This window comes from Symsagittifera roscoffensis, chromosome 1 (genome assembly GCF_963678635.1).
Source record: "Symsagittifera roscoffensis chromosome 1, txSymRosc1.1, whole genome shotgun sequence".
Lineage (NCBI taxonomy): Eukaryota > Metazoa > Xenacoelomorpha > Acoela > Convolutidae > Symsagittifera > Symsagittifera roscoffensis.
In genome coordinates this window covers 60,680,198-60,695,469 of record NC_087062.1, presented here as the reverse complement: position 1 = coordinate 60,695,469, position 15,272 = coordinate 60,680,198, and the positions used below count along the sequence as shown (strand labels likewise).

Sequence of the window (15,272 nt, the reverse complement as noted above, 5' to 3'; positions counted from 1 at the left end):
TACTGTTAGGCTACACTATAAATTCAGGGGTTGCAAATATAGCGTCTAGGTATGACGGCTCAAATAATTCAGGTTTTCAAGATATGACATTTTAAATAATTTTTTCAATTTTTTTCAAAAAACTTGGATATAAAAAAAATTACCGAACTAGGAATTCTCAACCCGATAGTTGGGCCCTGTTGAGGTACTTTCAGTGGTTCCAAATCTGATGGCGAAGTATGATTGCTCAAATGCTTTCGCTTTTTGAGATATGGCGTTTTTTAGATTTTTTTAGATATGAAAAGTTTTAGATTTAAAAAAAAACTAACAGAACTTCAAATTCTTGACCATATGTTGAGTTGCTGTCAGGGTACTCAAGTATTTCATTTCTTCCCTCCAGATTTGACTGCTCATATCCTTTTTCTTTTCCGATATATGGTAATTTTTGGTGATTATTTCCCATTTTTTCACAGATGGTTTTTTTACAGTTACAGATCGGCGTTGGAAATCTGCCCTTAAAATTTGGTTGCTTCTGGTTTGTGAGATGTGTTGATATGTATGATTTTTTCAAATTTTTTCAAGAAATTAACCGGTCTTGAAATTTTTTATTCGAATGATGGGGTTCTATCAGGGTACATTCAGGGGCTACCGTCAGGATGAAAATCTGGCCTCTAATTTTTACTGCTCAGTTTACTTATGTTTCCGAGATATGTTTTTCTCTTGATTTGGTTAAATTACCTTTTCAACAAAACTTAGATTAAAAAACAACTAATATAAATTGAAATTTTCAACCCTATGCTTGGGTTTTTAACCCGATGCAGTCAGAGAACAATATAGAGTAGCAAATCTGCCCTCTATTTTTATCTGCTTAAATCATTTCGGTTTTCGACATATGGCATTTGTTAAGAAATAGAAACACCTGATAGATGAGCCCAGTTTATCTTTAAATGTCTTTGTTTTAGAACATGTTTTAGGAAGCTTTTTTTTTACTTTCAACGATCTATTTGAAGCACCATAGGTGCGAGTCATGCGCTAGTTATATATTTAAACGCAGACTTCACTATCGTGCCATTTTTAAGCTTTTTGAACGTATTATTTTTGAATGTTAAACAAAAGATAAGCTATGCCGTATATTGCAATGTTTAAGTTTTTTTCGATTTTCCAGTTTAAGCTCAGTGTTTATTTCATCAAGTTTGAAATAAGCAACCCAATAGTGCATTTTTGTCAGGGCTTTTCCAGATTTTGCGGTTCCGGCCTCCATATATGAATAACCAAATTCTTTAAGCTTCGGCAATTTTCACCCTATAGTTGGGTGCTGTCAGGGTAGTCTCAGGAGTTGCAAATCTTGCCTCCAAGTATCGATTCTCAAATCCTTGTAGTTTTCGAGATATGACGTTTTTTTTGGGTTATCCAAAATTCCAAAAAATTGAAAAAAAAACCTTGAAGATCTCAATCCTGTTGTTGGTTATTTTTAGGGTACTCTCCGGGGTTGCGAATCTTGCCTCTGAGTTTGGCGGCTCAAATCCTTGTAGTTTTATGACTTTTTTTGGATTTTTCAAATTTTTTCAGAAGTTTGAAATTCCCATCTCTGCGGTGAGGCACTGTCAGGGTACTCTCAGGAGTTGCAGACTTTGACTCCGAATATGACTGCTCAAGTCCATGTAGTTTTCGAGATATGACGTTTTTTATGATTGTTTTCAAAAGTTTTCGGAGAACTATAAAAGTTTTCACATTGTTTGAAGTTCCCATTTCTGTAGTGGGGCTCTATGAGGGTAGTCTCAGGAGTTGCGAATATTGCGTCAAAGTATGACTGCTCAAAATTTTGTAGATTTTAAGATATGATGAGAAAATAAACTTCGGTCTTAAAAATTCCAAATTTTTGAAGATATCAATCTTGTTGTTGGAAACTGTGAGGGTACTCTCAGGGAGTTGCGAATCTTGCGTCTGAATATGGCTGCTCAAATCCTTGTAGTTTTATGACTTTTTTTTGGATTTTTTGAAAGTTTTTCAGATAACTTAGATATGATAAATTTCACAAAATTTGAACTTCTCATCTCTGCGGTGAGGCACTGTCAGGGTACTCTCAGGAGTTGCGGACTTTGACTCCGAATATGACTGCTCAAGTCCATGTAGTTTTCGAGATATGACGTTTTTTATGATTTTTTTCAAGAGTTTTCGGAGAACTATAAAAGTTTTCACATTGTTTGAAGTTCCCATTTCTGTAGTGGGGCTCTATGAGGGTAGTCTCAGGAGTTGCGAATATTGCGTCAAAGTATGACTGCTAAAATTTTGTAGATTTTAAGATATGATAAGAAAATAAACTTCGGTCTTAAAAATTCCAAATTTTTGAAGATATCAATCTTGTTGTTGGAAACTGTGAGGGTACTCTCAGGGGTTGCGAATCTTGCGTCTGAATATGGCTGCTCAAATCCTTGTAGTTTTATGACTTTTTTTGGATTTTTTGAAAGTTTTTCAGATAACTTAGATATGATACATTTCACAAAATTTGAAATTCTCATCTCTGCGGTGAGGCACTGTCAGGGTACTCTCAGGAGTTGCGGACTTTGACTCCGAATATGACTGCTCAAGTCCATGTAGTTTTCGAGATATGACGTTTTTTATGATTTTTTTCAAGAGATTTCGGAGAACTATAAAAGTTTTCACATTGTTTGAAGTTCCCATTTCTGTAGTGAGGCTCTGTGAGGGTAGTCTCAGGAGTTGCGAATATTCCGTCAAAGTATGACTGCTCAAAGTTTTGTAGATTTTAAGATATGATAAGAAAAAAAACTTCGGTTTTAAAAATTCCAAAATTTTGAAGGTCTCAATTTTGTTGTTGGAAAATGTGAGGGTACTCTCAGGGGGTTGCGAATCTTGCCTCTGAATATGGCTGCTCAAATCCTTGTAGTTTTCGAGACATGGCGTTTTTTATGATTTTTTCAAAAAAGTTCAAAAACTTAGATTTTAGTTCATGTTAAGTTTTTTAGTTCATTTTAAATTTTTTCAGAGATTTCACATAAAACGTTACAATATTATGGTTCTTCAAAATTTGTAAAAAAAAAACTTGCATTAAAAACTTGGCAACATTTTTAATTACGAACTCTGTAATTGGTTGCTGTCAGAGTACACTCAAATAATGCACATCTTATTTCCAATATATGCGGTTTTTTTTTGAGTTGTTAAAAATTCGGGAGTACCGGAGATGCGTTACACGCTAGTTAATATAAATATTTCAGATGGCGTAAAATGAACAAAATTTTAACTTTTATTCCCAAACTAGGGACAATAACTACCTCAGTTCGTCCGTGCAATCGAATCGTCACTTGCAGAAGCTTCACTAAATTCGACTATGAGGATGCACTAAGTATTGAATCTCTGCTTACAGACGAAGAAAAGATGTTGCGGGACCAATTCAGAGGGTATTGCCAAGACAAACTCATGCCTCGCATTCTAATGGCTAACCGAAAGGGTGTTTTCGACCGTGAAATTATGTACGAGATGGGCTCCCTTGGAGTGTTGGGAGCCATGATCCAAGGCTATGGATGTGCTGGCGCAACATCAGTCGGATATGGTTTATTGGCACGAGAATGTGAGAGAGTAGATAGTGCCTACAGGTCGGCAATGAGCGTGCAATCTTCCCTCGTTATGTTCCCAATATGGAAGTATGGTTCAGACGCACAGAAGGACAAGTATCTGCCCAGGTTGGGGTCTGGCGAGTTAGTGGGTTGTTTTGGCCTCACAGAACCCAACCATGGATCTGACCCAGGCGGCATGGAAACTGTTGCTAGGTATGAAGCAAGTAATGACTGCTACATCTTGAACGGGTCTAAGACCTGGATAACTAACTCGCCAATTGCCGATATAGCTATTGTGTGGGCAAAAGTTGACGGGGTTTTGAAAGGCTTCATTGTGGACAGGGAAATGAAAGGATTCTCCACCCCAAAAATTCCGGGGAAAATGTCACTGATGGCTTCTGAGACCGGCATGATTGTGCTGGAAGACGTGGAAGTTCCTGCTGAGAATCTTCTTCCAAATGTGTCTGGATACAAAGGTCCCTTTGGCTGCCTAACAAGTGCGAGGTATGGCATTGCTTGGGGAGTGATGGGAGCTGCAGAATTTTGCTTTCATGCTGCTAGGCAATACGCTCTGGACCGCAAACAATTCGGAGTTCCTCTTGCCGCAACACAACTGATCCAAAAGAAGTTTGCCGACATGGTCACTGAAATTAACATCGGACTCACAGCTTGTGTACAAGTAGGGCGGATGAAAGATCAAGACATATATTCTCCAGAAATGATTTCGATGGTTAAAAGAAACAGCTGTGGTAAAGCTCTGGACATTGCAAGGCAGTGTCGTGACATACTGGGTGGAAATGGCATCTCGGACGAATACCACGTGATGAGACATGCCATTAATTTGGAAACTGTGAACACATACGAAGGAACTCATGATATCCATGCTCTTATTTTGGGAAGGGCAATCACTGGGATTGGAGCCTTCCATGCTAGTGGAAAATGAATACTTAAAGTAGTTGTAATGGCCTGTATCTCGTAGACAAATTTAAAATATTTGAAACTGATATTTTTGAATGGGAATCTGAAATACTGCAGTAAGAGTTGAAAAAGCGTACTGTCGAAAGTTTTTTCATTCATTGCCGATCATAAATTTTTAAAAACCTGATTGATTTGAAAATTAGGGAGTTGATGCATTGATATGGATTTACAGATTGTTTTGGCAATGACTGAAGATAAAGAATCTGGCTTCGACAATTTCCATGGATGCTACTTACTGACCAATGGAAGGCGCACATACGTAGGATATACAGTAAACCCTCTGCGCAGAATCCAGCAGCATAATTTGGGTAGAGAAAAGGGTGGGGCTAAAAAGACGGAAAACAAGGGACCCTGGACGATGGTGTTGATAGTCCATGGCTTCATGAGTAACATGGCTGCCCTGCAGTTTGAATGGGCCTGGCAACACCCCCAGTTGTCCAAAAGGGTCAGAGATAAAGTGGTGTGTTTGGACCAGAACGGTAGTCGGAAGCAGACTTTAGACTACCAGCTGAGGGTTCTCGCTGTTCTACTGGCAAGCGAACCCTGGAAAGTGCTGCCACTTTGTGTGCGATGGGTGACACCATCGATGAGGAAAGCGTCACTTGAAAAAGAGAAAGAAATACCAGGCCATATTGTGTTTAAGGAAGGTTATTGTTATTTTTTTTCAAATAAGGTATCAGCTATAACAAAAAATTAATCTCAACCAAGATTTGAAATAATCCTACCATAAATGATTCATGTGACAATTTGATCATTCATGCGGTACTCGAAGTCTTTTTTTTCCTAGTAACGGATATTTTTGTAAGTATGTAAACTGTTAACTTACATATTTTTAGGTGTAGCTCAATAAAAATTCAAATATTTAATTCAGGCCCTTTCGAAGATCCGAAGCATTTCAAACGCAGTGCAACCCAGTCCAAACAAAAGCGTGAAATGATATTAACTCTAAACAGTTGTGTCTTTTGCGATTCTAGTTTGTGCGATGAAAACGAAAACTTTGCCTTTTGCCCCGTGTCGAGTGAAAATGGTGCTTTGTCCATCTCAACTTGTCAAATGCAGGCTCACTTGACTTGCTGGGCGGAAGATTCACTAAGTAGGGCTGGGTCTACGACACTCGTTCCAATAACCTGTCATTGTCCGAAGTGTAAACGGAGTTTCTTATGGGGCGATGTGATTACATACAAACTGAAAGTGGAATCATCAGTGACGAAGAAATTGTTAATTGAGCAAAAGACGAAGAATATGCAAAGTAAACTTGACGATAGCTTAGGTGATTTGTTGAAACTTCTTGATGAAAGCTAAAATTGATCCGAATTTTATCTAGTAGATTAGTTTTCGATTTGGGTTTGTCAATTGGTTGAATTGTTTATTTTTTATTTTATTTTGTGAATGTAAGTTAATGTTATGGTCAAATTATTGAAGTGGATGTCACTGGATTATTAGCTCTCTCTTGTATTTATACTTCTGGTTTTTCTGTTGCTGTTGTTGCCGCTCTCAAAACAAACATTAAATCAGCTCCGTATAAAAAAAATTGGACTTGAAAATGAAAGTCATTGCGAGAAAAAAGTGTAGCCTCATTTGGCAATTGGAAACACAGCTGTTTTTTTATTCAAATGTTTGGTTGATGATATTGCTCATTTTTTTAACCTGTGTTCAAAAAGCGGCCAGTCAGAAACTGATTTGATAATTCTATTGGTTAAGAAATGCTGATTCGAACGGTGCTTTTTTGTGGGAAGCTCTTGGAGGATCTCTGTGGCTGTGCTGGGTATTGATTAAAAATTGTATTAAATTATTGAAAGCTTATCTACTTTCAGATTAAATGTCACTAAATCTGCGATTCGGGCTCAGGATATAGATTTTTCGTGAAGAACTTTTTGGAGACATGGATTCCTTTCAACCAATTGGAAATGTCACTGCAAATGAGACTGATACTGCTTACGCACTTCGGGCAATTGGACAGTCGTTATCTGAAACTGAATCAGAAACAATTGAGCTGCGTTCAAGTCTCCAGAAGCTGCTAAATTCTGACGATAATTTAGGTAATCGTACCTTTTATCGTTTGAAGCTTGGTTTAACCATAGCAATCTTTCGATAGTCGTTTAGTTTTTCTTACGCAATCGTATTGCAATCGGGTGCTGGACTTTTTTCTCCGTAAACAATTTTGTTTACAGGACAATCTCCAATTTAAAGATCTCCTTTTTCAGCACGTTGCACGTTCAAAACCTCGAGATTTTGTGTTTAGAGTTTTTGCGTTACTGGATGTACTGGTTAAAAAATTTCAGATGTAAAATTGTTTTTTTTTGGGCTAAATTGATTTCGACTCAATTTTTGTCGGCTTGCCTGGTGTTTTTTTGATAAGCAAGGGTATTACAATCGGGTACTAGACTTTTTCCCGTAAACAACTTTGTCCACAGGATGACTGAAATTGGGTCATCTCCAAATATATCTGTTTTCTCTATTTCTACTCCAGATGCACGTCTAACAGCTGTAATTCAAAAGCTGCCTTCAACGACTGAAGTGATAGTTGTTTTTGAGCTGAAAAGCATTTTTAGGTGTAAGTTGATGTTTTGTCCGCTTTTTTGATCTCGACCCAATTTTGTCGGCTTACTTGCATGCAGGGTAATTAATTCTGTAATTTTTTTAAAAAAATTTTGTGTACTTCTTCATTTTCATGAGGAAATATAATTCATGCTTTCTGGTTTTTATAGGCGCCAAATTTTTCTGTTAGAAATAAAACTTCTGGATTTTTTTAAATTAAATTTTCAGTTTTTTCCGATGCATGGTTTCTGATTTTTCTAAAACTCCGTAAAACTAGTTCAAGTTTTAATTAGTCAGATGTGTTATAGGTTTATTTGAAATGCAGCAGTTTTATTTGAAATCTATTGAAGTTGATGGTTAAACGTATTGTTTCAATTTTTCGAAAAAAAAATGGTAATTTTCCAGATTTTTTTTGCAAGATTGGCTCAACTGTTTTGTCTAAAAAGGAATAATGCGGCTAGTTCTGCAAGATATTCATTGGATGCCGTTTTTCTGGCTAAAATTTTTGAAAAAAAAAACGTTCGTGATTTTTTATTTGCTTTCTTGGCGTTTTTCAATGTTTTTTTTTTTGTTGCTGTGATCTAGCTCTCTTACCGTTCCGAATAATTTTCATAATTGATAATTCTTGATGTTATTGGGTTGTTTTATAGGCTTTCAGACTTTTTCATATTTGCGGTAAGTTTTTTTTTCTGCTGAAATTGCTTGCAGTTTTTGCATTCATGTTTTTGAAATTTTTCGTTTTAACTACATCAATTAGCGGATTGTTTCGTTGGATAAGCAGAGTGTTTCGTTGCAAGATTTAATGAACAGTTATCGAGTACTTTTGATATTTTTTTACTTCAATCTTTTGACCGAAATGTTTCCTTATCGAGAAAGAAATGGATAGAGGCAAGCACATATCCTTCTTTTGTTTCGCTGATAATTGATCTTTTCAACAATTGCAATAAAATTTTTCTTCAGTTTTGAGCCTACGATTTCTTCAACAAATTTCATTTAAGTTTGAGACATTGTATTTTGATTTTTGGAGCTTTGTTGTGTATCGTAAGTAGTGTTATTAAATTGAATTCGAAGAAATTAACACAATGAAAGGTTTTTTGATACACGTTTTATAACACACATTTTTAAAGTTCAACTTCTTTTTAGCATTGTGGAAGCTCTTTGTAAAGTTTTTAATGGTACAGGTAATTTTGTTCTGGATAGTTTGGGCTTTTTTTACGACGAATTTTTTTTTTATTATTTGAGTCAATCATAATCATTCGTTCTTGAATCACAAGTGGTGCGAAGCTCAGCTTCGCCTCTGTGTGCAGATTTTAAACGCAGAGGATAAGCGGAACCAAGAAACAAGAAGTTTTCCCAAAAGGCATTGTCGACCATTTTTTAATATCTCTAAAGAACATTTTTTCAAACTCGAATTCCAATTTGAACTAAAGTTTACTTCATTATACGTTTTCTGAAAATTCAAAAAATTGCGTATGCAAAAAAAAGAAAGACGAAGCGCTTAGAAAATAGCTGACAGAAACAACGATGCCGGTAGAAACAATGATGCCGAAAAAAAATCCATAAATCGTCTATGAAAATTTTTTTGTAAAGATTGGTTCTTAGCCTCGAAAAGAGTCACTAAGTTGTTCAAATTTGACTTCAAAAAACAATAATTGAGCTTGTTGACCCGGAATTTTTGAAGCCAGAAATATCGAACTTGGTTAGGTCAATGCATGCAGTGTCAGTGGCATAGTTGTGTAGGGGAGTTATTTTGGATGTTCGAGGCCTGTGGTTTGATTCCCTTAAAGGGCATTTATTTTTCTGAACTCCGGAACATTGAAATTACTTCTTGGTGTGTCTTTCTAAAGTGCAGCTTCACCTCTGTCTTTATTGAGATTGTATAGACACCAGCAAAAGAACGCTCCGAAGAATGACCATCCATATGTTTGGATCACTCGTAACATTGGTTTTCAACTATTAGAAATGCAATCGTGATGATTAATTGAGTTTTTAAACCTGAGAGAGAAAAGAGAGGAGGAAGAGAGAGAGAGAGAGAGAGTGTGTGTGTGTGCGTGTGTGTGTGTGTGTGAGTGTGAGTGAGAATGAGAACTAGTTAACAAATTTTCCAATTTGGATCAATTTTGCTCGACAAGTTAAGTATCAAATGTTTGTCCTAATAGTACTTGAATATAGGAGGTATTTATAAATTAATTCTGTTTTTTTGTATGCCAAACTACTCGGAGTGGATAATTAAAGTTAACTTTGAAAGCATAAAAATGATAAAAATGCATTAGCGCTCGTGCAAGCTATCTGCGTTTTTACAACAGCAGTAATATAAATAGTGAGAAAATGTTTTAGAGACAATTTTTCATCTTCAAGCGTAAAGGAACGAAAGTTGTTTTCACTTGTATTGGTCGCGACGAATTTTTTCCAGGAAGAATCTTTTGTTTATTTCTGATTTTTCGTAGTTTGACATCTGATTGCTTTTTAAGATCAGTTCATTTCCCCTGGTGAAAGGAAGACAATCTACAAATGAACAGCAAAAGAGTTAAGGTCGCAAAAAACATGAATGACTTCTTGTTTCGAAAAAAAAAAGACTTTCAGGATAATCGGGGCTTCCGGTTTGCTTATACCATGCATATAGGAAATCCTACTTGGATTCTTTTTTTTTTTCATTTTATATTCTCATTTTTATTAACGAAAGCTTCAAAAACATTTTGGTTACATTTTTGTTTTCGGCTCAAGTTTTCTTAGTTGCCAGTCGGTAATTGATTGTCAATGCTTTTTAAGGCTGTTTAAGAACATCATCCGAGCTAAAGGTATTAAATTTCTGTAGAAAATGTTATTCCGAATTTTTTTTTTGTATCTTCGACTTGCGCCTCTTTTTCTACCCTATGTATTGCAATAATTTTATTGTATTACCAGTGTTGCAAAGCTTGTCCTCTGTGTATAATGTTGATTTGTTTTCCGCGTAAAGGGCTTTGTCTTATGCTATTACGGTTCTTAAGAGAAATTGTGCTAGTTATTGTTCCGACTTTTGTAATGAAGTCGGAACAATATTTGTGCTCAGGGTGGTTTTTTTTAGACAAATTTCCACTTTTTAAGAAACCATTTTTGACAGATTTTTTTTCATATTTTTCAAAAGGTTTTGTTGTCCTGAGCTTAAATTTGAAAAGATATTCCACCTGTGATCATGTTTTGTTAAGTTATGGGGGTTTGAAGATTGCCATTTTGGCCGATTGGACAATTAACGCGCGATATATTTCGCGCTATTAACGTGTAAGCGGAGATTAAATCCGTCTTAGAAATTGTTCCAAATAAGTTGCAGGAAGCTTGTTTCCTATAGTTGATTTGTTACTAGGAGCTAAATATATCACTTTGTGCTTTATATGGAGTGTCGGGGATGATTTTCACAAAAAATCTCATATTTAATTTTTTTTTAATTTTTTTTTCTTACATTCAATTTTTTAATGTTATTACTGTTCCAAAGACCTTAAAAGGCAGTCGGAACATTCAAGCCTTTACCGTGATACAAAAAGTTTTGTTTAATGTTTCGCCCCACGTGTGAAAAATATCGAAACCTTCATAAAAACTGCTGGTGAATGTTTTTCCATACCATCAGCTAATTTTTATTTAGGATTATAATATTAGCAGTCCTTTTGATCTAATTGTCGTACTTTTGTTGTTTAGAGCAAACCAGGTCTCGAATTTCTGACATTGACAATAGCATACGTTATCATGAAAACAAAAGCAGTCCAAAGGATAGCATTCAGAATTACTCAAACCTGTCCGTATTCACCAAAATGCAATGCGAGGATATCCAAAAGGCATATCAGAACCTGGCTACCAAGTGAGTTTTAAATTACTGAGATATCATATTGGTTCTTTATACCATTTATGTCTGTTTTTATACTATACCGGCTGAATGGTCAAAATACCAGAAACATTTTTACTTAGTGTTCGTTTTGGGAGGATCAAGTAAAACAAACCTAAATATTTAGGCTTACAAACACGGAAAGTACCGTGCAAAGCTTAAAGCTGCATTTCTGCAATATCCAAGCAAAACAGGATTTGAAAGAAAAAGCAGTCGCGTTCCAGAAACCGGACGAGCTCAACTCTTCCAAGAGTGCAAGGGCAGACAGCAAAACTCGCGATGTTTTCGAAAACGAGGCAAGTATTTCTCTCGTTGTCTAATGGATTATTTTATGAAATGGGGGGGGGGGGGGGGGGGGGGTTGCTTTAATAAAACTTTTCGTAATATCGATTGACTATAAGCGAAAAAATCTATTTGAAAAATACTGCTTCTCATATGTGTTTGATGAGTGCGAACATCGGATCAGCTTTTATAGTAAAAACCGTTTAGTTTAAAAGCTTAATTTAAAAGTTTCGAAACGTTTTTCAATTGGTGAGAAAAGTCCTAAGCAATTTAACACTAATATGTAGATGAATTCAGTTGACCACTATTCGGCATATTGCGCGGTATAGGAAAATATGATTTCGTTGAATTTTGCAAGCGGATGTTTTTCAGGAAGCTGAGCTCAATGCGCCCTCCCAAAAAATGCTTAAAAATATCCTAAAATTTTATATTTTTGTAATTTTGTTTTCCAATTGACTGTAGTCGAAAACATTAGCTATTTGCACATGAAATAGATATTTTTTATCTGATTTCTGCATTTTCCTGAAGTGCCGAAATGTCTAATTAAATGCTAGTTTTCAATAGTTGACATTACAGTTTTGTTTTCCAGAGTTTGGGCGAAATTGGATTTTCTGCAGAAGTTGGGCGGTACTAGACTTTTTTCCCCGGAAACAAATTTGCTAACAGATTGGCGAAAAATAGAAATTGTAAAATAAATGTTTACTCGTCATTGCTATGTACGTGTAGCATGTATGTATTCATTTTTTGTGTATCTACAACGTTTCTACAATAGGTTAGCAAATTTGCACTGCAGCGTTTCTACAATAGGAATTTTTGTCTCGCCGATTTTCGGTTATTGGTTGATTCGTCCAACTATAGAAATCAATGAACGAAGATTTACAATTAATTTTCAAGAACGTCTTAGAAATTGATTAAAAAGTATTTGTCAAAAATTTGTTGCGACTTTTTGACTTTTTTTGTTTCTGTCGACATTTTTTGGCCCTGTCTGTAACAAATAATGCAGATTATACTTATGCAGATTTGTGTATAGTGATGGTTAGGCTCGGAGTTTCCTTGTGTAGTGCTATGTAGTTTACCCTCTAAGCTGTAATCATATTCGGTATCAAGTTATCATCCTCCCGCCCAGATAGACCAAGTTAAGGTCTTCCACCCCAGTATTTAATTCGGGTTAAATTTGCTTAGCGCTGTATGTAAAATGCTCGATTCTGATTGGCTGAAAATTCCCAACTTAGAACAAAGTTAACATCCCCCCTCCCCGCCCCAAACGGCGTTGGGGGGATGGAAACTTGGTCGTATATTCGTTGCTAAAAAAAGTTGCAGCGCAATCGGTCGGTCGAAATTCCTAAATGTTTTGGTCCAGCTTTTTTGATTTATTTATTGCAAGCTTATTAAACTTCCTGGAGAAACACAGTCATCTTATTGCGGTTTTGTTTAAATTGTATCAATGGTACTTAACCAGACTTTGTTTAAAAGTTTTGACGCAGAATTGTTTTTCGTACCTCAACATTTTTGAATGTTATTTCAGCGAATGGGTTAACTCAGCTGGTGCGTAGTAACGTTCCGTTTTGTCCTATGAAAGAATCTGCAGTTCAAATACTTCTGGATTTTTTGGGCGAAACCAATCAATGGTTATTACATTCCTTTTTATTGGGTTCATTGCTATCTATTCAATCTTCATCGATGTTGGATTTTCGATTTTAACATGTCTACTAAGTTAACATGTCTACCAAGACTTAAATTCAGCTTAGTGTATTATAAAGAACTTTTTTTATTCTAACCTTTCTCGCAAATAAAAGTGTTCATTAGCAGTGTTCACTTATTTGGAAATTTCCTTGTAGAATTGGAAGGTGCATAGCATCTGTTCTCTGCTTTATTTGTGGGTAGTAGTGGCCAGACAATAAGCAGAATGGGTCCAAGAGCAGTAAAACAGAAAATTTTTACTTTTATAAGCTAATCGGTAAATTAAAAATAAGAATAGACATTATTACCAAAGAAGCTAATATTTTATGCATAAGTTGAGTAATTTAATCGAGAGTTTTTAATTCATAATTTATTCATTTTTTTGGTAGTATTGACGATTCTGATAATTGTTCCGCCTCGGTGGCTAGTGTTTAATTTTCTATCTTCTGTTTACTATTAAGCTTCCTTGGCTGAGTGGTCAGTGTGTGTGACTCTTAATCTCAAGGTCGCCGATTCGAATCTCAGCCCTAGCCGAATTTTTGCTAATTTGAGGCTTATTTCTCATTTTCTTTTTGCACTTTATATATCTGCTTTTTGTCATGTTTTTGCTAGTGTTTGCGAAGCGCTGCTTCGCTTCTGTTAAAATTCGTAGTTTTAGTTTCACTGAATTTTTTTTCATCTATTTATCAAATGTTCTCAAAAATGGCACATGAAACATTGGCGTTTTTCTGCGTCTCTAGTCGATGTTAACGCTTGCAATCAGTAGGCGTTATCCAATCGGAATAAAGAATTATCAGAGTAGCAACTTATTTAACAAAATCACATGAATCATTTGATTCCTCGGTTTATTTAAATTCAAAATTAAGGTTTCAATCCGCTTCTGTGGCGTAGAAATAATGCACATGCCTGCGAAGAAAAAGATCCGCGGTTCGAACTCGGTAAGGTTTTCGATTTTTTGCCTGACAATGGAAAGACCTGTTTTCTCTATTCGTTTGTAATAGATTTGTTTCGGCATGGCAAATGGTGTAATTTTTTTAGTTGAAGAAAGTTACAAAGGAGCTGGATCGATACAAAGAAGATCTACACATTGCGAATAACGCCAAACAGAAGCTCAAGGAGGAAAACAAATCACTCATGACACAAATTGAACTCAATCATGCTGCCAGGGTAAAATTATTCAGCACTTCTTTTTAGAGGTCTAGAAGTATATTGCACTTGATATTTTTGGGTGAAATAGCAATAAAATTTTCTTCACAAAAAATTTAGAATAAGATTTATCAGTTATCATTGTACGAAGTCCCTTATAGTACCTGAATATGAGTCAGAAAGTAACAATCGAATACTAAAATTCATTTCTCTGCAGGATTGAGACATACTGGCGCTCCCTTGGAACAAAAAATCGGGTTGAAAATAACCTAAATTTTGTTTGATCAAATAGTATTTCTTTTTTTTAGCTCAACGACTCAACTAGGATAGAGAAATTGGAAAATGCAAAGAACAAGTGCAACCGAAAAGTGGCAGAAGTGAGTTTTACATCAAAACTTGATCACTGGGCCTGGTTTTTTGTAGTATTTATCAATTGGTCGATTTTTCTATGTAGATGAAGTCCCAGCTCGATAGAGAAGTGGAAGTGCGACAATCTTTGGAGAAGAGTCACGGTTCTCTGATGAACCGACTGCAAGACATGGAACAACTCATAGACCAGGAGAGGGCACAAGTAAGTACTTCGTGGCATCAATGTTTACAGCTTTTCATTGCTTGATGGTATTATGAAACAATACTTAGAGACATGTGTTCTTAAAGAATTGAACTGACCTAACGTTGGTCTAATTAGCTGTTATAATGAGTTTTTCTAGAGTAAAATATTTATACTTTGAAAGGTTATAAGCTTGACCATGGAGCTGAGCAGAATAGACAGTAAACTCTGTCGAGATAATGTCGTAACTTCTTTGAGACGCCAGGTAATCAATCGAAAACGCGAGCTACATGCATAGCATATACATCAGAACAATTCCAGAATCATTTTATTTCATCCTACAGTGGTCGCTCTGGGTCTATACACCCACCCGGGGTGTTTTCTGTCAATTTTTCCGGTGTGTTCTCTTTTGTTGCATCTGGTTTGATATCTTTCGATTTGCTAAAATATTTTCGGTTTTGAACTGAATCTGTCATGTGTGAATGGCAAGGAGACGGGTATGATTCCAACAGTGATCTTAATGAGCAATTATGAGAGAAAGCAAACAAAGCATGAGCAAGGCACCCAATTAGACGAATATTGAATCACTATTTATTGCAGACGTCAGGTAATCAATCGAAAACGCGAGTTACATGCATAGCATTTACATCAGAACAATTCAGAAAGTCATTTTGTTTCATCCTTACTTTTTGCT

The 15,272-nt window shown here is 35.8% G+C and overlaps 3 protein-coding genes across 3 annotated transcripts; all 3 read left to right on the top strand.

Annotated features, from left to right (window-relative positions):
* The first annotated feature begins 3,122 nt into the window (after positions 1-3,122).
* LOC134846709 (glutaryl-CoA dehydrogenase, mitochondrial-like) lies at positions 3,123-4,614 on the top strand. The gene has a single exon (XM_063864097.1). It carries the CDS (start codon positions 3,223-3,225, stop codon positions 4,492-4,494), a length of 1,272 nt encoding a protein of 423 aa, XP_063720167.1. The 5' UTR covers positions 3,123-3,222; the 3' UTR covers positions 4,495-4,614.
* Positions 4,615-4,705: 91 nt separating this feature from the next.
* LOC134856862 (structure-specific endonuclease subunit SLX1-like) lies at positions 4,706-6,164 on the top strand. The gene is made up of 2 exons (XM_063873154.1): positions 4,706-5,176; positions 5,401-6,164. Exons 1-2 carry the CDS (start codon positions 4,714-4,716, stop codon positions 5,829-5,831), a joined length of 894 nt encoding a protein of 297 aa, XP_063729224.1. The 5' UTR covers positions 4,706-4,713; the 3' UTR covers positions 5,832-6,164.
* A 183-nt stretch (positions 6,165-6,347) lies between these two features.
* On the top strand, positions 6,348-14,843 carry LOC134856861 (paramyosin-like; the record flags this gene model as incomplete). The annotated part of the gene is given in 7 exon segments (XM_063873153.1): positions 6,348-6,568; positions 10,737-10,896; positions 11,048-11,216; positions 13,921-14,049; positions 14,337-14,405; positions 14,483-14,599; positions 14,763-14,843. Coding segments are annotated over 7 exon segments (882 nt in total), but the record flags the coding sequence as incomplete, so codon positions are not given.
* Between the last annotated feature and the right edge of the window lie 429 nt (positions 14,844-15,272).

Bases quoted from the DNA above. Each gene is read 5' to 3' on its own strand.
- LOC134856862 (XM_063873154.1), top strand. From the start codon at position 4,714: ATGACTGAAGATAAAGAATCTGGCTTCGACAATTTCCATGGATGCTAC. The intron at 5,177-5,400 runs GTTATTGTTATT...TATTTAATTCAG, and splicing joins CCATATTGTGTTTAAGGAAG to GCCCTTTCGAAGATCCGAAG.
- LOC134846709 (XM_063864097.1), top strand. From the start codon at position 3,223: ATGAACAAAATTTTAACTTTTATTCCCAAACTAGGGACAATAACTACC.